Source organism: Lichenostomus cassidix, chromosome 14, assembly GCF_008360975.1.
Source record: "Lichenostomus cassidix isolate B80296 chromosome 14, HeHo_3.0, whole genome shotgun sequence".
In the NCBI taxonomy this organism is placed as follows: domain Eukaryota; kingdom Metazoa; phylum Chordata; class Aves; order Passeriformes; family Meliphagidae; genus Lichenostomus; species Lichenostomus cassidix.
Genome location: NC_139495.1, coordinates 10865417 through 10884217, shown reverse-complemented (window position 1 = coordinate 10884217; position 18801 = coordinate 10865417). Strand labels below are relative to the sequence as shown.

General features: G+C 43.4%; 1 protein-coding gene across 1 annotated transcript; it reads left to right on the top strand.

Annotated features, from left to right (window-relative positions):
• The first annotated feature begins 1744 nt into the window (after positions 1-1744).
• On the top strand, positions 1745-18621 carry HAPSTR1 (HUWE1 associated protein modifying stress responses). Its single transcript, XM_085074885.1, has 4 exons — positions 1745-2166; positions 2898-2978; positions 7065-7340; positions 15209-18621. The coding sequence occupies exons 1-4, from the start codon at positions 1947-1949 to the stop codon at positions 15451-15453; spliced, it is 822 nt and encodes a 273-aa protein (XP_084931011.1). The 5' UTR covers positions 1745-1946; the 3' UTR covers positions 15454-18621.
• The last annotated feature ends 180 nt before the right edge of the window (positions 18622-18801 follow it).

Sequence of the window (18801 nt, the reverse complement as noted above, 5' to 3'; positions counted from 1 at the left end):
AAGCTCCCTGCACTAAGTTCTGATCCCAGAGAGTATCTGCAAAGCCCATGAAAGCTGACAGGAATTTCTGCTAAGTTTCTGAAGAGGGAGATGAATTTAAGTACTTGATTTATTAGAAAATATTAGAACCCAATCCCATCACACATTTCCATGTGATGCTTTGCAATATTCAAACAATTTAAGAGCATAAGGAATTAATATTTTCAAGTTGTAGGTACTTTATAATAAATTCTATTCATTAGAGAAGATCTCCTCTTCTGTTCTTTGCTTTCCTTCAAACTGTTGCACAGGAGAAAAACTCATGTTGCACCACAATAGGTACTTATTGGCCTTCTGATCAATGGGTGATTCACAAAACCAATGTGGCTGAAGTTCATCATCCTACAAGGACTGGACAGAGCCTTACCTAGAAAGGAAGAGAATATCCATGCCTCTGTGTTTGTGCATTAGCATTCTATTTACAAGATACATATACTAAAAGCCAATGCCACAATTTCAGTTTAAGGAGACATGCACAAAGTTATGGGTGCTCTTATCCCTTCTGCTCACATGGAGTGCCACGGCATAACCCACAAGCAGGAAGCCCTTAATGATTAGTCTCAGCGGTTTAGGAAACACAGTAGTTGCAGCTTTAGTTTTCAGTTGTCCTCAGAGATAAAAAAACCCCCAACCCAACAGTTCTAATTATACCTTTATGTCACCTCTTTCCCCACTATAAATGATTTGTACTTGTATTCCTGAATGTTTTAGGAACTTGTATGAAAATCCAAGTTCATAGAGAGAACGAGTATGGACTGGATAAAGCAGCCTTTCAGAGGAAGAACAGCCCGTAAAGCGTGTGTGTTTCTCCCATGGGTGGGATGGGCAGACAGACTGCCCCTGTGTGTCTGCGATCAGTTTGATTGTCCAGCCGATCCGGCCCGGCTGACCACGGGCAGCGCTGGCAGCGCAGCCTGGGCACCGCGGATCGAACCCAGGTGTGGAGCAGCTGTGCCCAGCCCTGATCCACAGCAGCTCAGGGGACACCTGCTTTGACTGGAAGTGTGGCTGGAGCAGCCGGGCAGTGCGTTTTACAGCAGTACAGTGGCGAGATCGCGAGGTAGACGAGTGTTTTTAAACGTGCCCAAAGCAGCTGTGACTTCCCTCTGCTTGTTGGGACTGTGCCTAGTACAGTGCAGAATCAAGAAATGCTAATGAATGTGTGAAACGGGCAGAAAGTGCTGCCGTGGGTCCGAGCCCTCGGTGCAAAGCCCTCAGCCGCCTGTGTCGGGCGCTGGACCCCAGCCCGGCCGTGCCTCAGGGCTCGGCCCCGGGCCCTGCGCGGCCGCCATCTTCCCCCGGGGCCGGGAAGGGAACCGCCTGCCGGGCGGGCTCTGCCCTTCAAAGGAGCCGAGGCGGCCACCGCCACCTCCCGGTACCGCCGCGGGCAGCGGCTGCCGGGACCGCCCTCGTTCCGCAGCGCCCGGCCCGCTCGGGGTGCCCCGGGGCCGCTGCCGGGGGGCGCGGGCGGGGCCGCCTCACGCCAGGGGCGGGGCCGGGCCGCGCGAGGCAGCGCACTGCGCACGCGCACCGCGCCGACGCCCCCGGCACGGGGCTGTGACGGCGTAACCAAACCCGCCTTAGCCCCGCCCCCGACGGTGTTCCGCTTGACGGACAGACGAACAGACCAATGAGCGCCGGGAATCTCGCAGGGATGGGCGGTGCCGGCGCGGCGGCGGCCAATCGGGGGCTGCGGGCGGGGCGGGCCGGCAGCGCGTTCCCAGGAGCCTCGGCCGGGCTCTCAGTGCGCTCGGGGCGGTGCCGGCGCTCGGAGTGTTTGGGGCCGGTGAAGCGACGGGCGGGCCCGGCATGGGGGTGAGGTAGGGCCGGCCTGGCGCACGGAACGAGCGCGGCCGGCTGTCGGGACCGAGGTGTACGCGGCGGTGGGACGCGGAGCCGGGCGGAGGATGGAGGACAAGAAGGAGGAGGGCGAGGCGGAGATCCAGGAGCACGGGCCCGAGCACTGGTTCAGCAAGTGGGAGCGGCAGTGCCTGGCCGAGGCCGAGCAGGAGGAGGCGCTGGCGCCGGAGCTGCAGGACGAGGCGGCGGCGCAGCCCGAGCACAAGCAGCAGAAGCTCTGGCACCTCTTTCAGAACTCGGCCACCGCCGTGGCGCAGCTCTACAAGGGTGAGCGCAGCCGGGGGCCTGGGGAGGGCACAGCTGGGGTGGCCGCGGCCGAGAGGCCGGTGGAGTCCGGGCCCGGGCAGTGGGGGGTGGGGGCGCCGAGCAGCCGCGGAACGGCCGGGGTGGGGACGCGCCCGCAGCGGTACAAAGGGGCCGAGGCGGCGGGAGGAGCGGCTGCCGGCCCGCGGCCACCCCGAGAGACGGACGGGAAAACAAAATGGCGAGAGGGAGGGGGAGCCGCGGCCCGGACAGCGCCCGGCGCGGCCTCCGGGGCGGCTCCTGCGCCGGCCCGGCCCGGCCGCACCTCCTCCCCCGGCCGCCGGAGCGCTCGGGCCAGAGCGCGGCCGCGGGGTGTCGGGTCGCTCCGGCGGGGGCCGCGCCGCGAGGGTCCGGGCGGCGGGGGCGAGCCCCGAGTGCCGGGGAGGGCGGGGGAGGCCGGGAAGCCCGGCCCTGCCGGCGGCTCCCGACGCCCAGCCCCGGGAAGAGCCTCCGACAAAATGGCGAAGAGCGGGGCCGGGCTCATTGTGCGGCGGGGCCGGGGCGGGGGTGGCCGGGCGCTCGGCGCCGCGCTGGGGGCACCGCGCCCGCTGCCCCGGCCGGGCCGCTGCCCGCCCGCCCGCTCGGCCCCGATCCGGAGCTGCCTCCGGAAGGTGGAACAAAATGGCGAAACCTAACATGGCCGTTCGGAGCGGGTGACTCCAAAATAAACAGCGTGTGTCCTTCCCTCCCTGCAGACCGGGTGTGCCAGCAGCCGGGGCTCTCCCTCTGGGTCCCCTTCCAGAACGCCGCCACTGCGGTCACCAACCTCTACAAAGGTAAGGGGCTGCTCCCCCGCTGCCCCGGCAGCCCTCCCCGCCGAGCCGGGCCCCACTCTGCCTCCTGCCCCGGCTTACTCATAAGTAGGGCCTGTTAATTTCTCTTATTCACCCTGATAAAATCTAACCCGAGACTGCTTCCTGAATCTTGCAAGTTTTGCCTGGGCCTCTTTAGCTGACGGTAGCTGAATCTTTTCTGTTGCCTCATGTCAGTGACTAATAATTTAAAATGCTTTTTTAGTTTGAGACCCTTGAAAAAGGGTCTCTTTAATATGTGTCTGTTTCTTGTGAATTCTGGGGAAGTGTACAGTGCTTATTAAATAGTACTGAAATTCCCTGTGTATATTTAATGGTGCTTTAGATATTGGGGTGTCAGTATAATGCCTTCGCTTTTGTGGTGAAGCAAAGTTAGGTTTCATGTTTTCAAAATTCTGCATAGATGTTATGTGACAGAAAGTTTTATCTTCTTGTGGCAGGGAGGCTTCTTAAGTAAGCCTCCCAGTTTATTTTAAGCACTAGAATGTCATTATGGCTGTGTCCAGCGTGGCTGTAAGAAGGCAGTGTTAGCCAGAACTTTGATAGGAGTGTGCTCTGCATGTGGCTGTGCTTTAGTGCTGGTTTACTGGGTGTTTCTGAACTCTGCAGTTCCTTGGGTTGTCACAGGAATTCTTGTATGCAGAAGGATCATTCAGTGGTTTTTAGTTTGTTTGAATGGTTGTATTAAAACTATACATACCAGTGAAGGCTGAAATTGGCACAATGTGATTCCCATTGTTACTGCCTTCCATTCCAAGGAAGGGAAGCACTGTAAATTTCCAGAGAGTTGTTTTTTTGGCATTTAGTTTTGGTTTTTTTATCTTGAGTTTTTGTTTTCTTGGTCTGTGTACAGCATTATCTGTAGTTCTGCCTGTTTGTTACTTCATTTGCCTCCAGTTTTCCCATTTCGGATTTGCTTTAAGCAGTTGAACTTGACATGTTTGTGATGGGTGATCAGGTTTCTGACAGGTATGGACAGAGCAAGGAAGAAATGTATGTGCAAAACCCTCACTGCTAGGCACTGCTCCTGCAGAAAGTGCACTTGAATGTTGTGTTTTTGTATAAGGTGGTGTAAAGGGGCAGCACCTCAGAGCAGGAGGGTGCTGGCCTGAGGGAGTGGGTCACTGGAACATGGCTGGGGACACTATTCATTTGACAATGGTGCTAGAGTAGCAGCAGGTAATGTTAATAAATTGTGTGGAATAATTACAGTCTGTCTTTGCAAATGGCATGGCTCTCCCTTACAGCATCTTTAGTTTGAAGACTTAGGCTGTTTATTTCTGGTTAAAATGTTTGATTGCTTGTGCTCTAGGCAAAACGAGCCCTGGTTTTTGTTGGCAGTGATGTGATTAACTGGAGAGTAGGTGATCAGGGAAACTAGAATTTAAGTTGGAGGCTGACTTTAGTCAAGTATAATATAATGCTTCAAAAACCAGCGCCTGAAACAAATGTTTGAAGAAAACTGATGTCAAAGTGCTGAAGTACCTGAGTTACTCAGAGATGCCATCTTTCAATTTTCAGTTAACTTGCAAGTGGGTAGAAAGTTGGTGAGAACATGGTAAGACCAGCTAAACACTGTCATATCTGACAAGTTGGAGTCTCTTACTGTGAACTTGCTTTCCCTAGTGATGAACATGGCTCTTAAAAAAACCTCCTGTTTTTCACATTCTCAGTACTGTTTGTTTTGGAGGACTCTGTCAAAACACTGGAGAAATACTTGGTGTGGTGAACTGAACACCACAAACTGCTTCTTGCCTTGTCAGCTAGTTTCTGATCTGATAAATGCTTGGATTTTTGAGGCATCATCTTTTTAACAAGAACAAGCTGAGGAATAGTGCATAATGAGAATGCCATGATGTATGGAATGTCAGCATTTCTTCTGAATATAGATTAAAAGTTTAATATCACACCACACTGATGGTCTTATGTCCTGAATTTCTGGTGTTGGTGGTAAAGGCTGAATACAAGACACTCAATTATCTTCTGGATTGTACTAAAAAAATGAAGGCATGGCTTGTGCTGTAGAATTTAGAACTTAAGACCACTGTGGAAAGTTTTAGGTATGTGTCAGAATAAGACCTCTGAGCCTACAATTTACGTTGTTTTTATTAAAAAAAACCCCGAATATTTTCTAATGTTAATTGTGACTTAGTAATTTCAGAATATATGCATTTTGACTGCTTAGGTTTTGCTAGCATAACTTTGTAAAGGAAGTAGTTGTGGCTTTTACCATAAAAATCTAATGATTCCCAGGGTAATGATGCTTGAAACTTCTCTGGGCTGCATCAGCAGTCAGTGTTTGACCTCATACCTAGTTTGCAGTTAGCACTTTGTAAAGCATTCTCATACACAAAGAAAGAAGAGTATTGATGTAAAGGCAGCCTCCAAGCCTCAGAAGGACACTCCTGGTATTTCAGGAAGTGATTAAAAGAATATTTTCAGTTTCCAAGTTGGCTCCAGAGTGTTTGGGCAGCTTTCACTGCCAATGCATTGGAGTCTGGGCTGCTGTGGAGTATAAAATGGCAGGAGGAATAACCTGTCATGTTGACATTGCTTTCAGAGGAATTAGCATTTGCAAATACAGCCTTTAGATTACAAAGTAGTACAGGCAAAATACTCTTAGAATGGATAGAAGTAACATGTTAAGTGTGCTTTGTGTACCTGTTTAGTTTATATTCCAAAAGCCCCAAGATTTAACTCAGCTCAGTTTGAGGTGGTTTTGGTCTGTTGTGCTAGGTTTGAAGTGCTGCTCCTTGGCAGTGTATATTTCAATGCTGTCTTTTATGGCCTGTGCAGTGGTGCCTTAGACTATAAGTCCAAGAATAGGGTTTAATAGCTGTTCCTTTTGGGTTTTGGAGTGTGAGATAGCTGCATTAGATGTGTACATCACTGTAAACCAGTATCTTGGGATAGCTGTTCTTAAAGAAATACCTCCATGTTCTGGGCAAATGGCTTGTGCCTTGGACTTCAATAATAAACCAAGACTATAAAATGCTGTTTCAAACAGCTTTGCCATATTGAAGAAAATCTATGGAATTCAAGTAAACTAAATTGGAGTGGATATGTTGATGTCTTTTTAAGGAGCAACAGCAACATAACAGTACATGAAACTGAAATAGCTGTTGTCAAAGCTCTGGATAGCAAACCTATGACAAACAAGATGACCATAATTGTGTAGTGAACAGGATTTGTCCCACCTGTCCTGTGGTTTGAAACTTACTCAAACTGGTAGCCAGAAATACACTTCCCGAAGTCTGAAAGCAACTTAATACATGGCATTTAAGTCTTTTGGAGGCACAGTTACAACTGATGTGCACAGGTGACAAAGTTGTATCAACAGAGAGTAAAAGCGCATTTTGTAGAAGGATTTATTGCAAATAGTGTGTTTAAAGCTTTTGTATGTCAAAATGGCAATGGGATCCTAAATGGGGAAGGACACTTTCTTAGCCTCCCTTTGTAAATGGTATGTTGCCTAATTGAAAGACATTAGGGACACTTGTGTTCTAACTAGTTTCAAGACTATGGCCAATGAATTGCCTGTGCAATTGAAATTCAGCTGAAAATGGAAGAACTTTAGGAGATCTGGGTTTTCTGGTAATTCGTCACCTGTCAGAATGAAGAAAAGCAGTTACTCCTTTCTTGTGTTGTGGCTTCCTGGCTGTATTGATGCACTTTGAGCGTGTCTAAGTCTGTTGTCCATTGATTTAAGTACCTTCCTCAGACTGACAAGCTCTAAGTGTGTTTTTAATGTAAATAAACAGTGCTGTAGTGTTGACCTGAAGTATAGTAAATGCTATTTAAGTGGTGCTGGAGTTGCTGTTGACTATCTGACTTATAAAGAGATGGAACATTTTGGCTAATACTCTCTTTATATTTAATGTGACTCCTCTTTGCTGCTGCAGCCACCTTGGTGCTGCTTCATGGTGTAACCTGTAGAAGATGTAGATACTACTTCATTCCCAAGAGTGACAGGAAGCCTCATGAGTGCTGTGCCATGCTGTACATTGCTGTGTCTGTTAACACTAAGACCTGTTTTCTGTCTTCTTGCAGAAAGTGTGGATGCCCACCAGCGAAGCTTTGATTTAGGAATTCAGATTGGCTATCAGCGTCGGAATAAGGATGTGTTAGCCTGGGTTAAAAAACGCAGAAGAACTATTAGAAGAGAAGACTTGATCAGCTTCCTTTGTGGAAAAGTTCCTCCTCCAAGAAATTCTAGAGCTCCCCCAAGACTGACTGTAGTATCCCCTAACCGAGCTACTTCAACAGAAACTAGCTCATCTGTAGAGACTGATTTGCAACCCTTCCGTGAAGCCATAGCTCTGCATGGTAACAGTCACTTTTTCTATACTACTTGGTTAACATTGGGTGGGGGTTCTTAAAGCATGTTTGGCCTATCATAATGTGTCATGCACCTGCTCTTCCAGCTGAAGGTATCCCCTTCTTTCTTTAAGGGAGTTTTTGCATGTATAAAGCATATGTTGGCTGCTAAAAAGTTGTGTAGTCGAGTGCTTTGAATGAAGAAAAGGCATTGAATAAAAATGAAGTTTGGGTCTGTAATATTCCACAGCTGTGAACTCAACAGTTAAGTATCAAGTCTTGGTAGTGTTTTTGAAGCATGAAGAGACTTGGCATTCATACCAATGCTAAAGTAAACAGAATTCTTGGAAAATGGTAATACTATGCTTGCAATTAGTTAAATATTAAGATTTGACTATTAGCAAATTTTTTGGGGCTTAGGGAGGGAATTTTGTGTCTGAGGCTTATGTCTCTAGCTCTCTGGTACCTTTGTTAGGCACTGGATCATGCAGTTTAGCATTCCACTTAGGGTACCCTGGAAAGGGTATTTCACTTGCACATTGTTGAAATAATTGAGTCTTGTTCAGAACTTAGCTCTAATTCACTTTCAGGTTTACATGTCTTCCAATGTCGTACTGGATTGCTTTTCATGCCATCACCAGCAACGTTGGTGGTGTATCTCTTTTCAGATACGAATATTCAGTAGCTTATTCTATATTGGATTATGACTTACATGCTTTAAAGTGCTCTTGAGGTGAGATGAGGCAGTTCACCTCTGGGTTTTATGCCTTCTAAAATTTGAAAGGGTAGCCGATATCTTGAGGTACAAACCCTAGACCATTCTAAAAGTAAAAATTAAGCTATCTAGAAGTGCAGCCTAAATGGGATTTTTACTGTCTGGGTATTCTCAGTGGTGGGTAGAGTTGATGAGTTAATTAGAAGAGTGAATTCCTGAAAATGCAGCCTTTGCTTCTGCTGTGCTGTGGTGGTTTTTCAAGATACACAACCAGACACTGTTACTGTCTAGGTGACAGCTGAAGTCCAGTATTATTTGCTACCCTGTTGCCATTTAAACGAAACATGCTTCCACCCAGTCGTGTTGGTTTTGGCAGTTTTCTGTCTCATAGTGGAAGCTGGCTAGGGAATTCTGCGCACCACTCAGTATAGATAAAGTTCATTTCTTTAGAACAACTGCAGAAGCTCGTTTTCACTGTGATAAGCACCCTCATAAAATTATTTTCTGAAACTATAGATGAGGCTATGGAGTTGGATTTAACTGTAAAGGCTCAATCTCAGGTGAGAGGAAGATTAGGTAGACTCACTTCAGCATAGTGAGCTCTCACAGTAAACTCAGAGGCATTTTTATTGGTAGTACGTCTCTTTTTGTGTCCATTTATTGTTTCCTAGCATCTTCTTTGTGCAGAGGTGGTTTATGGACATCACTTCTCTATAACGTGGGAATCTGAACAATGATGTATAACGTTTCCTGTGTTTCATAATGTCATGCAGGGTCATGAGGAAGTTCTGTGCTCTGTAGTGGCACTGCAGGGGCTAGAAGTTTACTTTTCCCCTTCAGCTGGTTGACAAGATGACATGTCAGTCACCTTGTGGATTAGGCTCTCCTGATATCAGTTTCAATCTGGTCCTTGACACAAATGGTTTTGTGCTAATCCTCGATGACTAGGCTTATATTGGGCCTCATAACTGTTTTCAGGTTATTGCCTACAATGTCTGCATTCCTCCAGCTTCTCCCCTCTTTTTTTTCTTTAACATTAAGGAAGTTGTGATTAAGCAATCTCCTGAGCTCATTTCCCCTTTATTGTAGGGCTTCTCAAAACTATGTTTTGGTTTTGAAACCTGCCAAGGATCTTCAGGTGTGGGTAAATTGTCCTCATTAGGTGTATGTTTATTGTCATTTTTTGCACATTGTTTGAAAGTGCTGCTTCTAGGGTATTATGAGGGATCATGAGAACCTGATGATGGTGAGTAGCAGTCCAGGCCAATGTTCAGCACTGGAGTTTTGAGGGGAGTTTTCAACTGGCATGTAAAGGAGTGAGGCTGTTTTATGCTGGTTGGCTTCCTGGTGGGAATAGAGTATTTCTTCATTGATCATGTGAATGGGTTGAATTAGATTTGAGGGATAATGCTAAAACTTTGCTGCTCTCAGCAAGACCTCTTTTTGTAAAGCAGGGTTAGGTATGAGTAGTCTGTAGCACCAAGTAAAGCTCTTAAGTGGAAGCAGAACTGGTGTACTGACTTCTCAGAAATAGGTACTAATATCTGTCTGAAGACCATGGCATTGTTACTTGCTGGTCTTCCCCTTTGATGGTAGAAAATGCCTGGTTTTTCACCATGTAGCCCCGAAATGCATCATAAGCACGTCTGAAAATTTTAACAGAAGCTGTGGTAACAAAGTAGCTAATAGTTCAGTATTTCCTGGACCATCAAAACCAGTTCTGGGTGTATTCCCTGGACTAAAACATTAGAGAATAGTATCTTTAGGTATCAGTAGAATCTTTAAATTGTACTTGCTTCATCTGAAAAGAAATACGTTAAATTTTTAGCCTTGCCTCTTCTGTCTTCAACCCTGTAACTTTGACCTGTATTTTTTCTCTGTAAGATGGTTGACAGTTTTTTTGACAAAAGCTGGGGATGTTGAACCCAGAATTTAATCTTACGGTACTGATTATAAAGTCTATTTACTAAAAGAAAACTTGTCCTGGAAGCAGAACAATAGAGGAGAACGTGTTATAGTAGCTAAAAGCAAAATTATCATGACAAAAATTTAAATCTAAGAATGCTTAAGGTGTGTGGTATCTCATATTTAACTCCATGGCACCTATGCTCTGCAGTTGTTACTGAAATCTTTAGTGTAACTTGGTGAGAATGAGACTTTGGAACCTTACTCTTGAGAGAGTAAACTAGTGAACAAAATCTTTTCCCTTAATAGCAGCTTTTCATTGTTAGCATGCTGATGGGTAACCTTTGAAATAAAGCATGGCTGGCAACTTGTCCTGGGAATATTTGAAAAGAAGTTCAAGCCTTTAAGAAAAGCTGAGTAGTTATCTCAAGGTAATATGTGCTGTTTTACTCTGAAGTGCCAGTGTATTTTTCTGAAGCTTCAGTGAAACTTACAGTCTGATGCTTGGTGTTTTAAGAAGTGGTACTAGAAGATAAAACCTTTATTGTCCAACATCTCAAATATAGAGTTGGGCTTTTAACTTCCATTAGTCCCTGAAATGTTAGTGCAGCTAGGGAAGTCATGGGTGTATGTTCACTGACTCTCTGGATGTTGTATTGACATTTCCAGTTCTGGAAGAGATGAGTTTCAAATGACAGAATTACATCAATCTGAGCTAATAGCACAAGATTCCCAAACACTGCCACGTGCTGGGCCACTTGGTGCCTGGCTTTAGCTGGCATGGCAAGTGCTGTGGTGTTGGTGGCTGTGCACAGCCCATGTCCTTTACTCTGGGATGTGCTCCATGTTTCACAGACCGTTCTCCCAGCATATTGTGAGAAAATGCTCTGGTTTGAGGAGGGGGAAAAGCAAACTTGGAAAGGTAATGTTGAAATGCATTTGACTTGAGCATGCTTAACCAAAAATTAGGTGAATTTGGGAAAAAAGTAGGGCAACAGAACAGTGAGAGAGTATTAGTTCTTTTTGTCCCTAGCTTTAATGTTGATGTGTATCATTCATGTGATTTGGTCTTTTGGGGGGAGGGAGAATACTTTCATGTAGAAATGTGTGACCCCTTAAGAGCCTGAATTTCCACTAGGCCTTCAGATTTACTTCTCAGAATATTAAACTGCAATTTAAAATGGGAGCTCTTAGCAGTGTGGAGAAGTAGCTGTTGGTAAAAGAGGGGATGGGAGAACAGAGTTCAGATTGGTCTGACATAGTTTAATTTAAAGGTTGTGTGTATATATAGCTGTGGTGGGATTGTGTATTGGTATGTGCTGCTAAAACTTGCTCTTTGAGCCAGTACTGTGAAAGGGTGAATATGACATGGAGGAGTGACAAGGATCTCTCTGCATGCCATTTTGTATTGATTTGGGGTTATTAACTAATTCCTGCTTTAGTCACACTTATCTAAGCGTGAATGTTCCTTTTGATACTTCCTGATTAAAACTTCCAGAAAACAGTAGTTAATACTATTACTATACTGAACAGCAGCTACCCAGTATATTATGCTGTGGTAGTGACCTGAATAAGTTGTACGTGGATGTGGTTGTAGTGCAGATGAAACAGCATTTGCAGTTTGTTAGGCCAGTGGTGATAAACTTGCTGATTTTAAGTTGACAGTTATAAGTATTTCATGATCTATGAAACACACTTTCAGTCTAGCATTCTAATATCTTTTTAGTTTTGGAGTGTACTTAGTTATAAATTGGATAGTATTGGTCACAGCTCTTTCTAATAGTACTGTAAGACCTTTAGAATACAGCTTTTTGTAAAATGATTGGTTATGAAATGTCATATTGTTGATGACTGAAAGATACGACAGGAATGAGAATGTACTAAGTACTGCCAAACATCTAATATATGCCCTCCACTTCAAACCTTTCCAATTTAAAAAGGGGGCAAGAGCCCTGTGTGCTTTCTTAAAGGCCTTTAATAATAAAGGAGATGTTCCTGGTAGAGAGGAGTGAGAGACTTCAGAGGTGGTTGTGAGACTGGAAAAAATAAAGCCACTTCAGCAGCTGCTTAGATCTCTGTCCTGTTGTATGGACAAAACTGATGGGCCTGTGATTAGGCCATGTTAATCACAGTATAGAAATTTGAGGTTGGGAAATGGTGTTTGCTGACAGCCATGTCATCTTACCACTTCCTAGTGTCAGTTTGCTGCTTTAAATGCTTTGGGAAGAGCTCTGAGACCACTGAAAGCTTAAACTCAGAGTAATCCACAGTAAATGGTTTTCCTGAGATTTCCTCTGCCTTGCCACAGCTTCCTAAGGAAAAGCTTAACTCTTTTCCCTGTTGACCAAAAGTAGATTTCTTGAGCATCACAGATTGTTCTCTTGAGATATTGCTTCCATGAAATGGCATCTTGATACGTGAATGTATGCCTTGAGTTTGCTTTGACTCTTCCATGTTAGCTGGATTAGTCAGTCCTAAACTGTGAGCTCAGTGTTTCATTTGGCAGTTGTGCTCTCCTGGATTGATGGGCAGTGCTGTGTAATCTGGTTAACTGCCAGCTTGTCACTCAGTCTGTCAGCATACCCAGTCATGACTCTTACTAGTACTAAATACCTGTGTGAGGTGCAAGATTAACCTGTAGCTCAAAGTCCATGCTGTGATGCAATATCCTTGTATTCTGATCTGTAGAAATTAATTCAAAGCTATTCTCCTGCCTTAGACACCAGGTTGGATTGAAGATTTAAACGCCTAATGATCTCCTGAAGGTTGTTTGTGTATTTAAATGTACAGTGATTCAGTATTACCTAAGTACTAGGAAGTCAGTGACTGCTTTAGGCATTGCTTGTGAACTTTGGCAGTCTGGTTTAGAATATGTTGCATATTACAGGTGTATCTTTTAACTGGCTTCTGTATCTGCTATTTTAAAGAATGCTTATTAGTTGAAAAGGCTTCACTTAATAACATAGTTCTTGGGTGGTGCCAAAAAATGGCTTCACATCACAGGTCAGTTTTGGGGTTTATTTGGAATAATTTTTCTCCCCTTACTTGGGCACCAGATATAATAAAAAGATGTCATGATAAAACTGAATTGCTATGTTGCTCGTTTGGCATGAGTTGTACAACAGTAAATGACTGATAAGTGATGTAAATTTTTGACTCTCAAGTGTAAGTAATGACACTGAACTTGCGAGTTCAGAGCAGTTTTGCTTGGAATAGTGATGTGGGGGGAAATCTCTACAGTCAATTTGAAAAAATGTCACTTTTTTGAAAAAATGTCAGATTTTTTTCCACTTTAATTGTACAGGATGAATTAATGTTTTTTCCAATGTATGTTGTGCCAGTTGAAATTAAACCACTGTTGTCTTTGAATTGTGAAGTGATTTGTTACCTGTCCAGATATGCATGTTGGTAGTTTATCCAAGTTGTGGTCTCTGGGCTGGCTTTTTGCTCAAACATCTGTCATCAAGTAGCTGCTTTACTTCCTTCAGTAGATGCATGGGAAATGGTTTTCATAATGGTTTTGAATTTAAGCCTGCCCATAATGCTGAGAGTGCTGTCACAAACCTCATGTATGAGTTACCTTTACGCTAAAACAGCTTCTGCTCTTTAAATACTTCTTGCCATTGTGAATGAAAGATGATTTTGCTAGTAATAAAATCTGCAGGGTACCTCTCAGAGTTCAGACCATGCTTCTGAGCCCTGTTTGAGCTGCACTTGGAGCTGTAAGCAAAAGCCCTAAGAAAGCATTAGTGATTAGTGACTGTTTCTGCTGGCTGTTGCTTAATGCCTGATCTGTGTAAAAGTATTTCCTGTGCTGTTACAAGTTTGAAGCTCTAATGTTCATTCAGTAATGTTCAATTGGGTGGAACTGGTTAGCCTGTTCCATCCTGACTTGTGTATCAACCTGCCATTGCTGCAGATGGCTTTAGACTTTAGCTTCTAACTCAGGTTTCTGGTGACTGATACTATAGCTCTAGCAGTCCTTTTCCCAGAGCCTCTGAAATTGCCTGTTTGGCCTACCAGCAGCTAATGGATTGGGTTTTGTTAGGCTTGACTAGTCAGTCAGTGATTTTTGGCTGCCTACTTGACAGTATATGAAGATGTGAATTAAATGACTTTGCACACACAAGATTTATGATGGCTGGACAGAGGTATAGAATGTTTGAGGCTGGAGAAGAGAGCTCAAGATAGAAGGTTACTGAGAGTGGATTCTTCCTGGACAGTTTAACGTTTCCTTGTTCTTATTGTTAGAAAAATATGCAGATCTATCTTCTTCTGTTCTTTGTATTTCCTAGGGCCAACATATGTACTTGCCTATTAATACTCAGATTTGAAGAAGTTATGGCAAAGATGTTTGTCTTACCTCTGAGCTCCTGTGTATCTACAAATACAGCCTAAATTGCAAATTGAGAAGAGTAGTTAGGCTGTCATGTACTAGTCCTTACTAAACTTATGTTTTGGAATGTCCCACTTTTGTAAAATCGTAATAGTGATGTTACAGGCAAAGTTTAAATTAGTATGAAGTTCATGGTTGTCCTTTTATGGCCTTGTTTCTGCAAGAAATAAACTTCAGTTTGAATCAAACACTATTAATCTGAACGCAAACCAGAGTACTTGCAGGGTACCTGTGACAGGGATTTATGTCAGACCTGTCGATAGCAAATTTTGGGTGATTGTCATGTGGTTTGCTTTGCGTGTTAAGTGCCTTTCTGAATTCACTAAAACTGATGTGTTGGCTGTTAGTGTTAGCCATGAAATAAAGCTTGTATTTAAAAACTAGCTGTGGTGTACACCTGTCTGAGACCTGCTGCCATGCTGCAGTTTCCTTCAGGGAGCAAAAGGGAGCAGGGTGGTGGTGTTGAAACAAGACCAAGTCAGTTCAACTGAAAAATCCTTGGCAGAGCTGTGTAACTCTCGGTCCAGTGTGAAGCCTTTAAATTGCAATAGTCTGTTCTTGAGTATGTCCATGTTTTGAATAGCATGTCATGCTTATGGAGCTAATGTTTGGCAGGGTGTGCTGTTACAACCTGCTGTATAAGCTCATTTCTAACATCATAAAAAGCAGTTCTGGTAGTGACTGCATTATTACATGGACCGAAAGCTGAGAAGGTGTGCTCTGGACTGGAATGGTACAAATAGTAGGATGAAGTGCCTTTAAGATCTCAGCGGAATCCGGCTAAGTGCGATCCTTTCTGGCACAGGTGGGAACTGAATTTCTTTGCTGTCTGACTGAAGCCCTTTTTCTCTCTCTCCCCAGGTCTTAGTGGTGCAATGGCTAGTATAAGTGTTCGCTCGAGTACCCCAGGCTCGCCTACTCACGTGAGCAGTGGCTCCAATGCTAGTCGAAGGAGAAATGGACTCCATGATGTTGATTTGAACACTTTCATATCAGAAGAAATGGCACTCCACTTGGACAATGGTGGAACTAGAAAGCGTACCTCAGCCCAGTGTGGCGATGTCATTACAGACTCACCAACTCATAAACGCAACAGAATGATCTAAACTGCAAAAATTTCAAACCCACCATGCTGCTTGAAAGCCACTTGATCCTCAGAGTACTATTGAAAAGGAAACATGAGGCCATCTTTCCATATTCACTGTTTAAGACAAAGAATTCAATAAATGCCATAAAGGAAATTTTAGATATTACATTAGATGCCTCTTGTAACTGCGGCTTTCTTAAACTATATTCTTAGCAGAGGACATCAGATATTGTGTAGTAGTTAGCAAGATCATCATAGGCGAACATGTATCTGTTCCAAGGCTAAAAGTGACCTTACTTGTATTATTAAAGGGAAAGGAAATTTCAGATGTTTATTTGGCTATAGAATTTTTTTTGTCCTTTATTTCCTGCTTTGAGTATTTGCTTAAACAGTATTGCCAGTTTGACTGAAATTGTCTACAACATGACTTGGCATCTTTGTCAAAACTGCAGGCTTCCATTTTTGCAGCACTGTACCATGCACCTAGTTTCTGTATAGTAACAGTGTGCAAGTTATAAATATTGGACTGTACCCTTTTTAGTTTTAAAAGCAGTTGATAATTCTGGTGATTGTGTGATAATGTAAAGAGGTGCTATGATGGTCATGCAATTAATACTTAATATTGAATCAATACAAGGATCTTTATTGGATTCACTTTGTGTGTTCTAGTGCTCTGAAGTAGCAATATTAAACTTTTCCCCAATTAACTTCATAGGCTTTTAAATCAGTTTGAGAAAATATATGTACTTATTGGTATTATCCTTGTGGTAATCATACACAGTGCAGACTGCACCAGTGCTGACCTAAATTTAGAGAAAAATGTCCTGTAATTGGAAAATAGGCTTTTCTGTTCAGTATTAGTGAAGGGTAGGTTTTGTGTACACCCATATCCTATTTTACATTTCTTGTGAAGTAATTGCCCATTGCTGGGGAGGGGTGGGAGGAGAGGGAATGTGGGGAATAGTTGGAAAATGGGTGTGTTCTAACAAGTAAGACTTCTGGTCACATGTGGAAACTTGGACTAACTTAAACAAGATTCTGTGTGATGCCATCCCCTTCAGGAGGGAGTGACATGGAGGTTCTGTGAAGTGCTAAGAAAATAATTTAAAACTGGAAGTTGATTATAAAACTCTGGATAAACATGCCATAAGCATGAATTAAAAAGGATAAATGGCTTTCTTTTTGTGTTTAGCTTACATTCATAGGATTGAACTCTGGCTGCCGTAACTTAAGCATAATCTAAAACTGAACTAGAGATCAAGACTGATCTGCTGCAAATCCGTTTCTGAATGGGGAAGGACAGATGTCAGTCTCAGAATGTCCTGACTATTTTTATACGTAGAGGGAGCAAGTCTTTGGTGGAGAGCTCTGGCTTTTAGGGCCTCTAAATCTCTGCCTCAGAAAGGGATAACACAGGAAGAGTAAGAAAATTAAGAGCTCCAAACCTGCACGTTGGGAAAGGGGTATTTAGTGAGGTGGTATGCATGCTTTAACTGGAAGCATAGGCTGATTCTGGGGTTAAATGTAGCTATGCTAGATTCCCAATACTAAACATTGTGGTTTCTGGCGAAGTTAAGGCACCTTGAGCTCCATGTTAATACACAGCTCTTCAAGACTTTTGCTTAGTGCTTGTAGAGTCAGATCTCTTTTGTATTATCTTTGCTGTTAAGCAGACTTCACTGTAGGTTTGCCCTTCTTACCCTGGTGCCCTCTCATTGATGTCTGTAGTCAAGGCAAGACAGCAATGCTGTGTGAGGTACTCAAGGCTCTCTACTTGAGCACGATTTCCTTGCCTTGTGGTGCTTCCATCACATTTCTTTACAACCAAGAGTCCTTGAAGATGTCAGCAGTTGCACAGTACTGTAGTGAGAGGCTCTGTAGTTCCTGGGCAGCTGTAAGAGCTGTCCAGAGCAAAGTGGGAAGAACTGCTCCAACCCCCACCTGTGTTACATAGCTGAACTTGCACATCACTTGAAGACTCAGTATACATTAATTTCAGTTACTGCTATTAACTACAATTCATAAGGTTTAGTTTATGTAAGATATTAATACTGCATAAAGCTAGTTTTCATTTGGAGACTGCATTTTCAGCAAAGATCTTGAAGATGGTATCTGAATATATGTTAGTATTTATTAGACTGTTGGCAGAGGGATTTTTCTGTTCTAAAGGGAAGGTGGAGTCCTGAACAGAAAGGACATGTGTGAGAACCATTCTTCAGCTCTTGTGTTTGTTAACTGGCTTGTACAAGTAAGATGCTTATGCTCTGCAACTTCTAACACACTTTACTGTTAATGTGGTAAAGGTGGTGTCACACTGGTATCAGTTCTGCACACAGTGATGGAACTGTAGCAGTGCTGCTGCTCTAGCCCAAATACAGAGCCTGTTCAAATTACTTCTCCCCTTCCTTGCAGTGCAATAAATCTTGTTAATGCTCTGAGGCATTAATTCAGTCTATTACCATCTAAAACTAAATTTATCTGGCTTATTTAATTTGTGCCATTTTTCTTTGAAAGAAAGCAGACTTTGATATTAAACTGGTTGCATTGTTTTGTTTTGCTTGTACCTTAAATATTTGGCGACTTTTGATTGTTTTTCATTTAGCCCCAACTATTGTTTGCTCTTTGACCTCTGCCAGAATGATCAAAAATGCATGTATTCACCTGATGAACACAGGAGAACAGGTTCTCTCTTAAAAAAAAAAAAAAAAAGTCCAGTACCTGTTGCTTTGAAGACTAATTTCTTGTGCCAGTGTAGAAAACAGATGTTCTGGAAATAGCTTTCAGCTATTATCCAAACTGTAGCTCCTGGAGCCATAAGTGAGTTGATTTTCAGGAAGGAACACTGACTTGAGAACTGTTTAGTTTGGTAAAAATGGTGCTTACTTTTGCTTTCTCCTCTGAGTCGTGCAGTTGCCCGGTCTCTTCTCCATGTTCATCCAATCTAACCTGAATGTGCGGCAGTTACATAAAGTACATCCTGCACTGAAGCTGCTGAGCTTGGCTTGCTTATTAATGAAGTAAGTTTTAAATGTTCAATTTAAATCTATATTACAATAAAGTAATGCAAAAATGATTTTGGCTGAAATTGAAGTCCTGCAGTTAAACTTACTTTCCAATGTGGTTTACCCAGCTGGAGTAATAGAAACTCTTTAAGTCATAATAAACCTAATAAAAAAAATACAACTAATCAGGCTGCTTTGTAGTTCTTTTAAGTTTCTGAATAATAGTCCATGGGTAATCCTAAACAAGATGTGATTAGTGTGAGCCGACAGGTTGCCTTGGTTGTGTGGATCAGGACTTGCTTGAGGAATGCAGTTTGGTGTAGCTTACACACAGGTTTTTCTTTTGACTTTTTTGGACTAATGAA

Bases quoted from the DNA above. Each gene is read 5' to 3' on its own strand.
- HAPSTR1 (XM_085074885.1), top strand. From the start codon at position 1,947: ATGGAGGACAAGAAGGAGGAGGGCGAGGCGGAGATCCAGGAGCACGGG. The intron at 2,167-2,897 runs GTGAGCGCAGCC...CCCTCCCTGCAG, and splicing joins CGTGGCGCAGCTCTACAAGG to ACCGGGTGTGCCAGCAGCCG. The intron at 2,979-7,064 runs GTAAGGGGCTGC...GTCTTCTTGCAG, and splicing joins GGTCACCAACCTCTACAAAG to AAAGTGTGGATGCCCACCAG.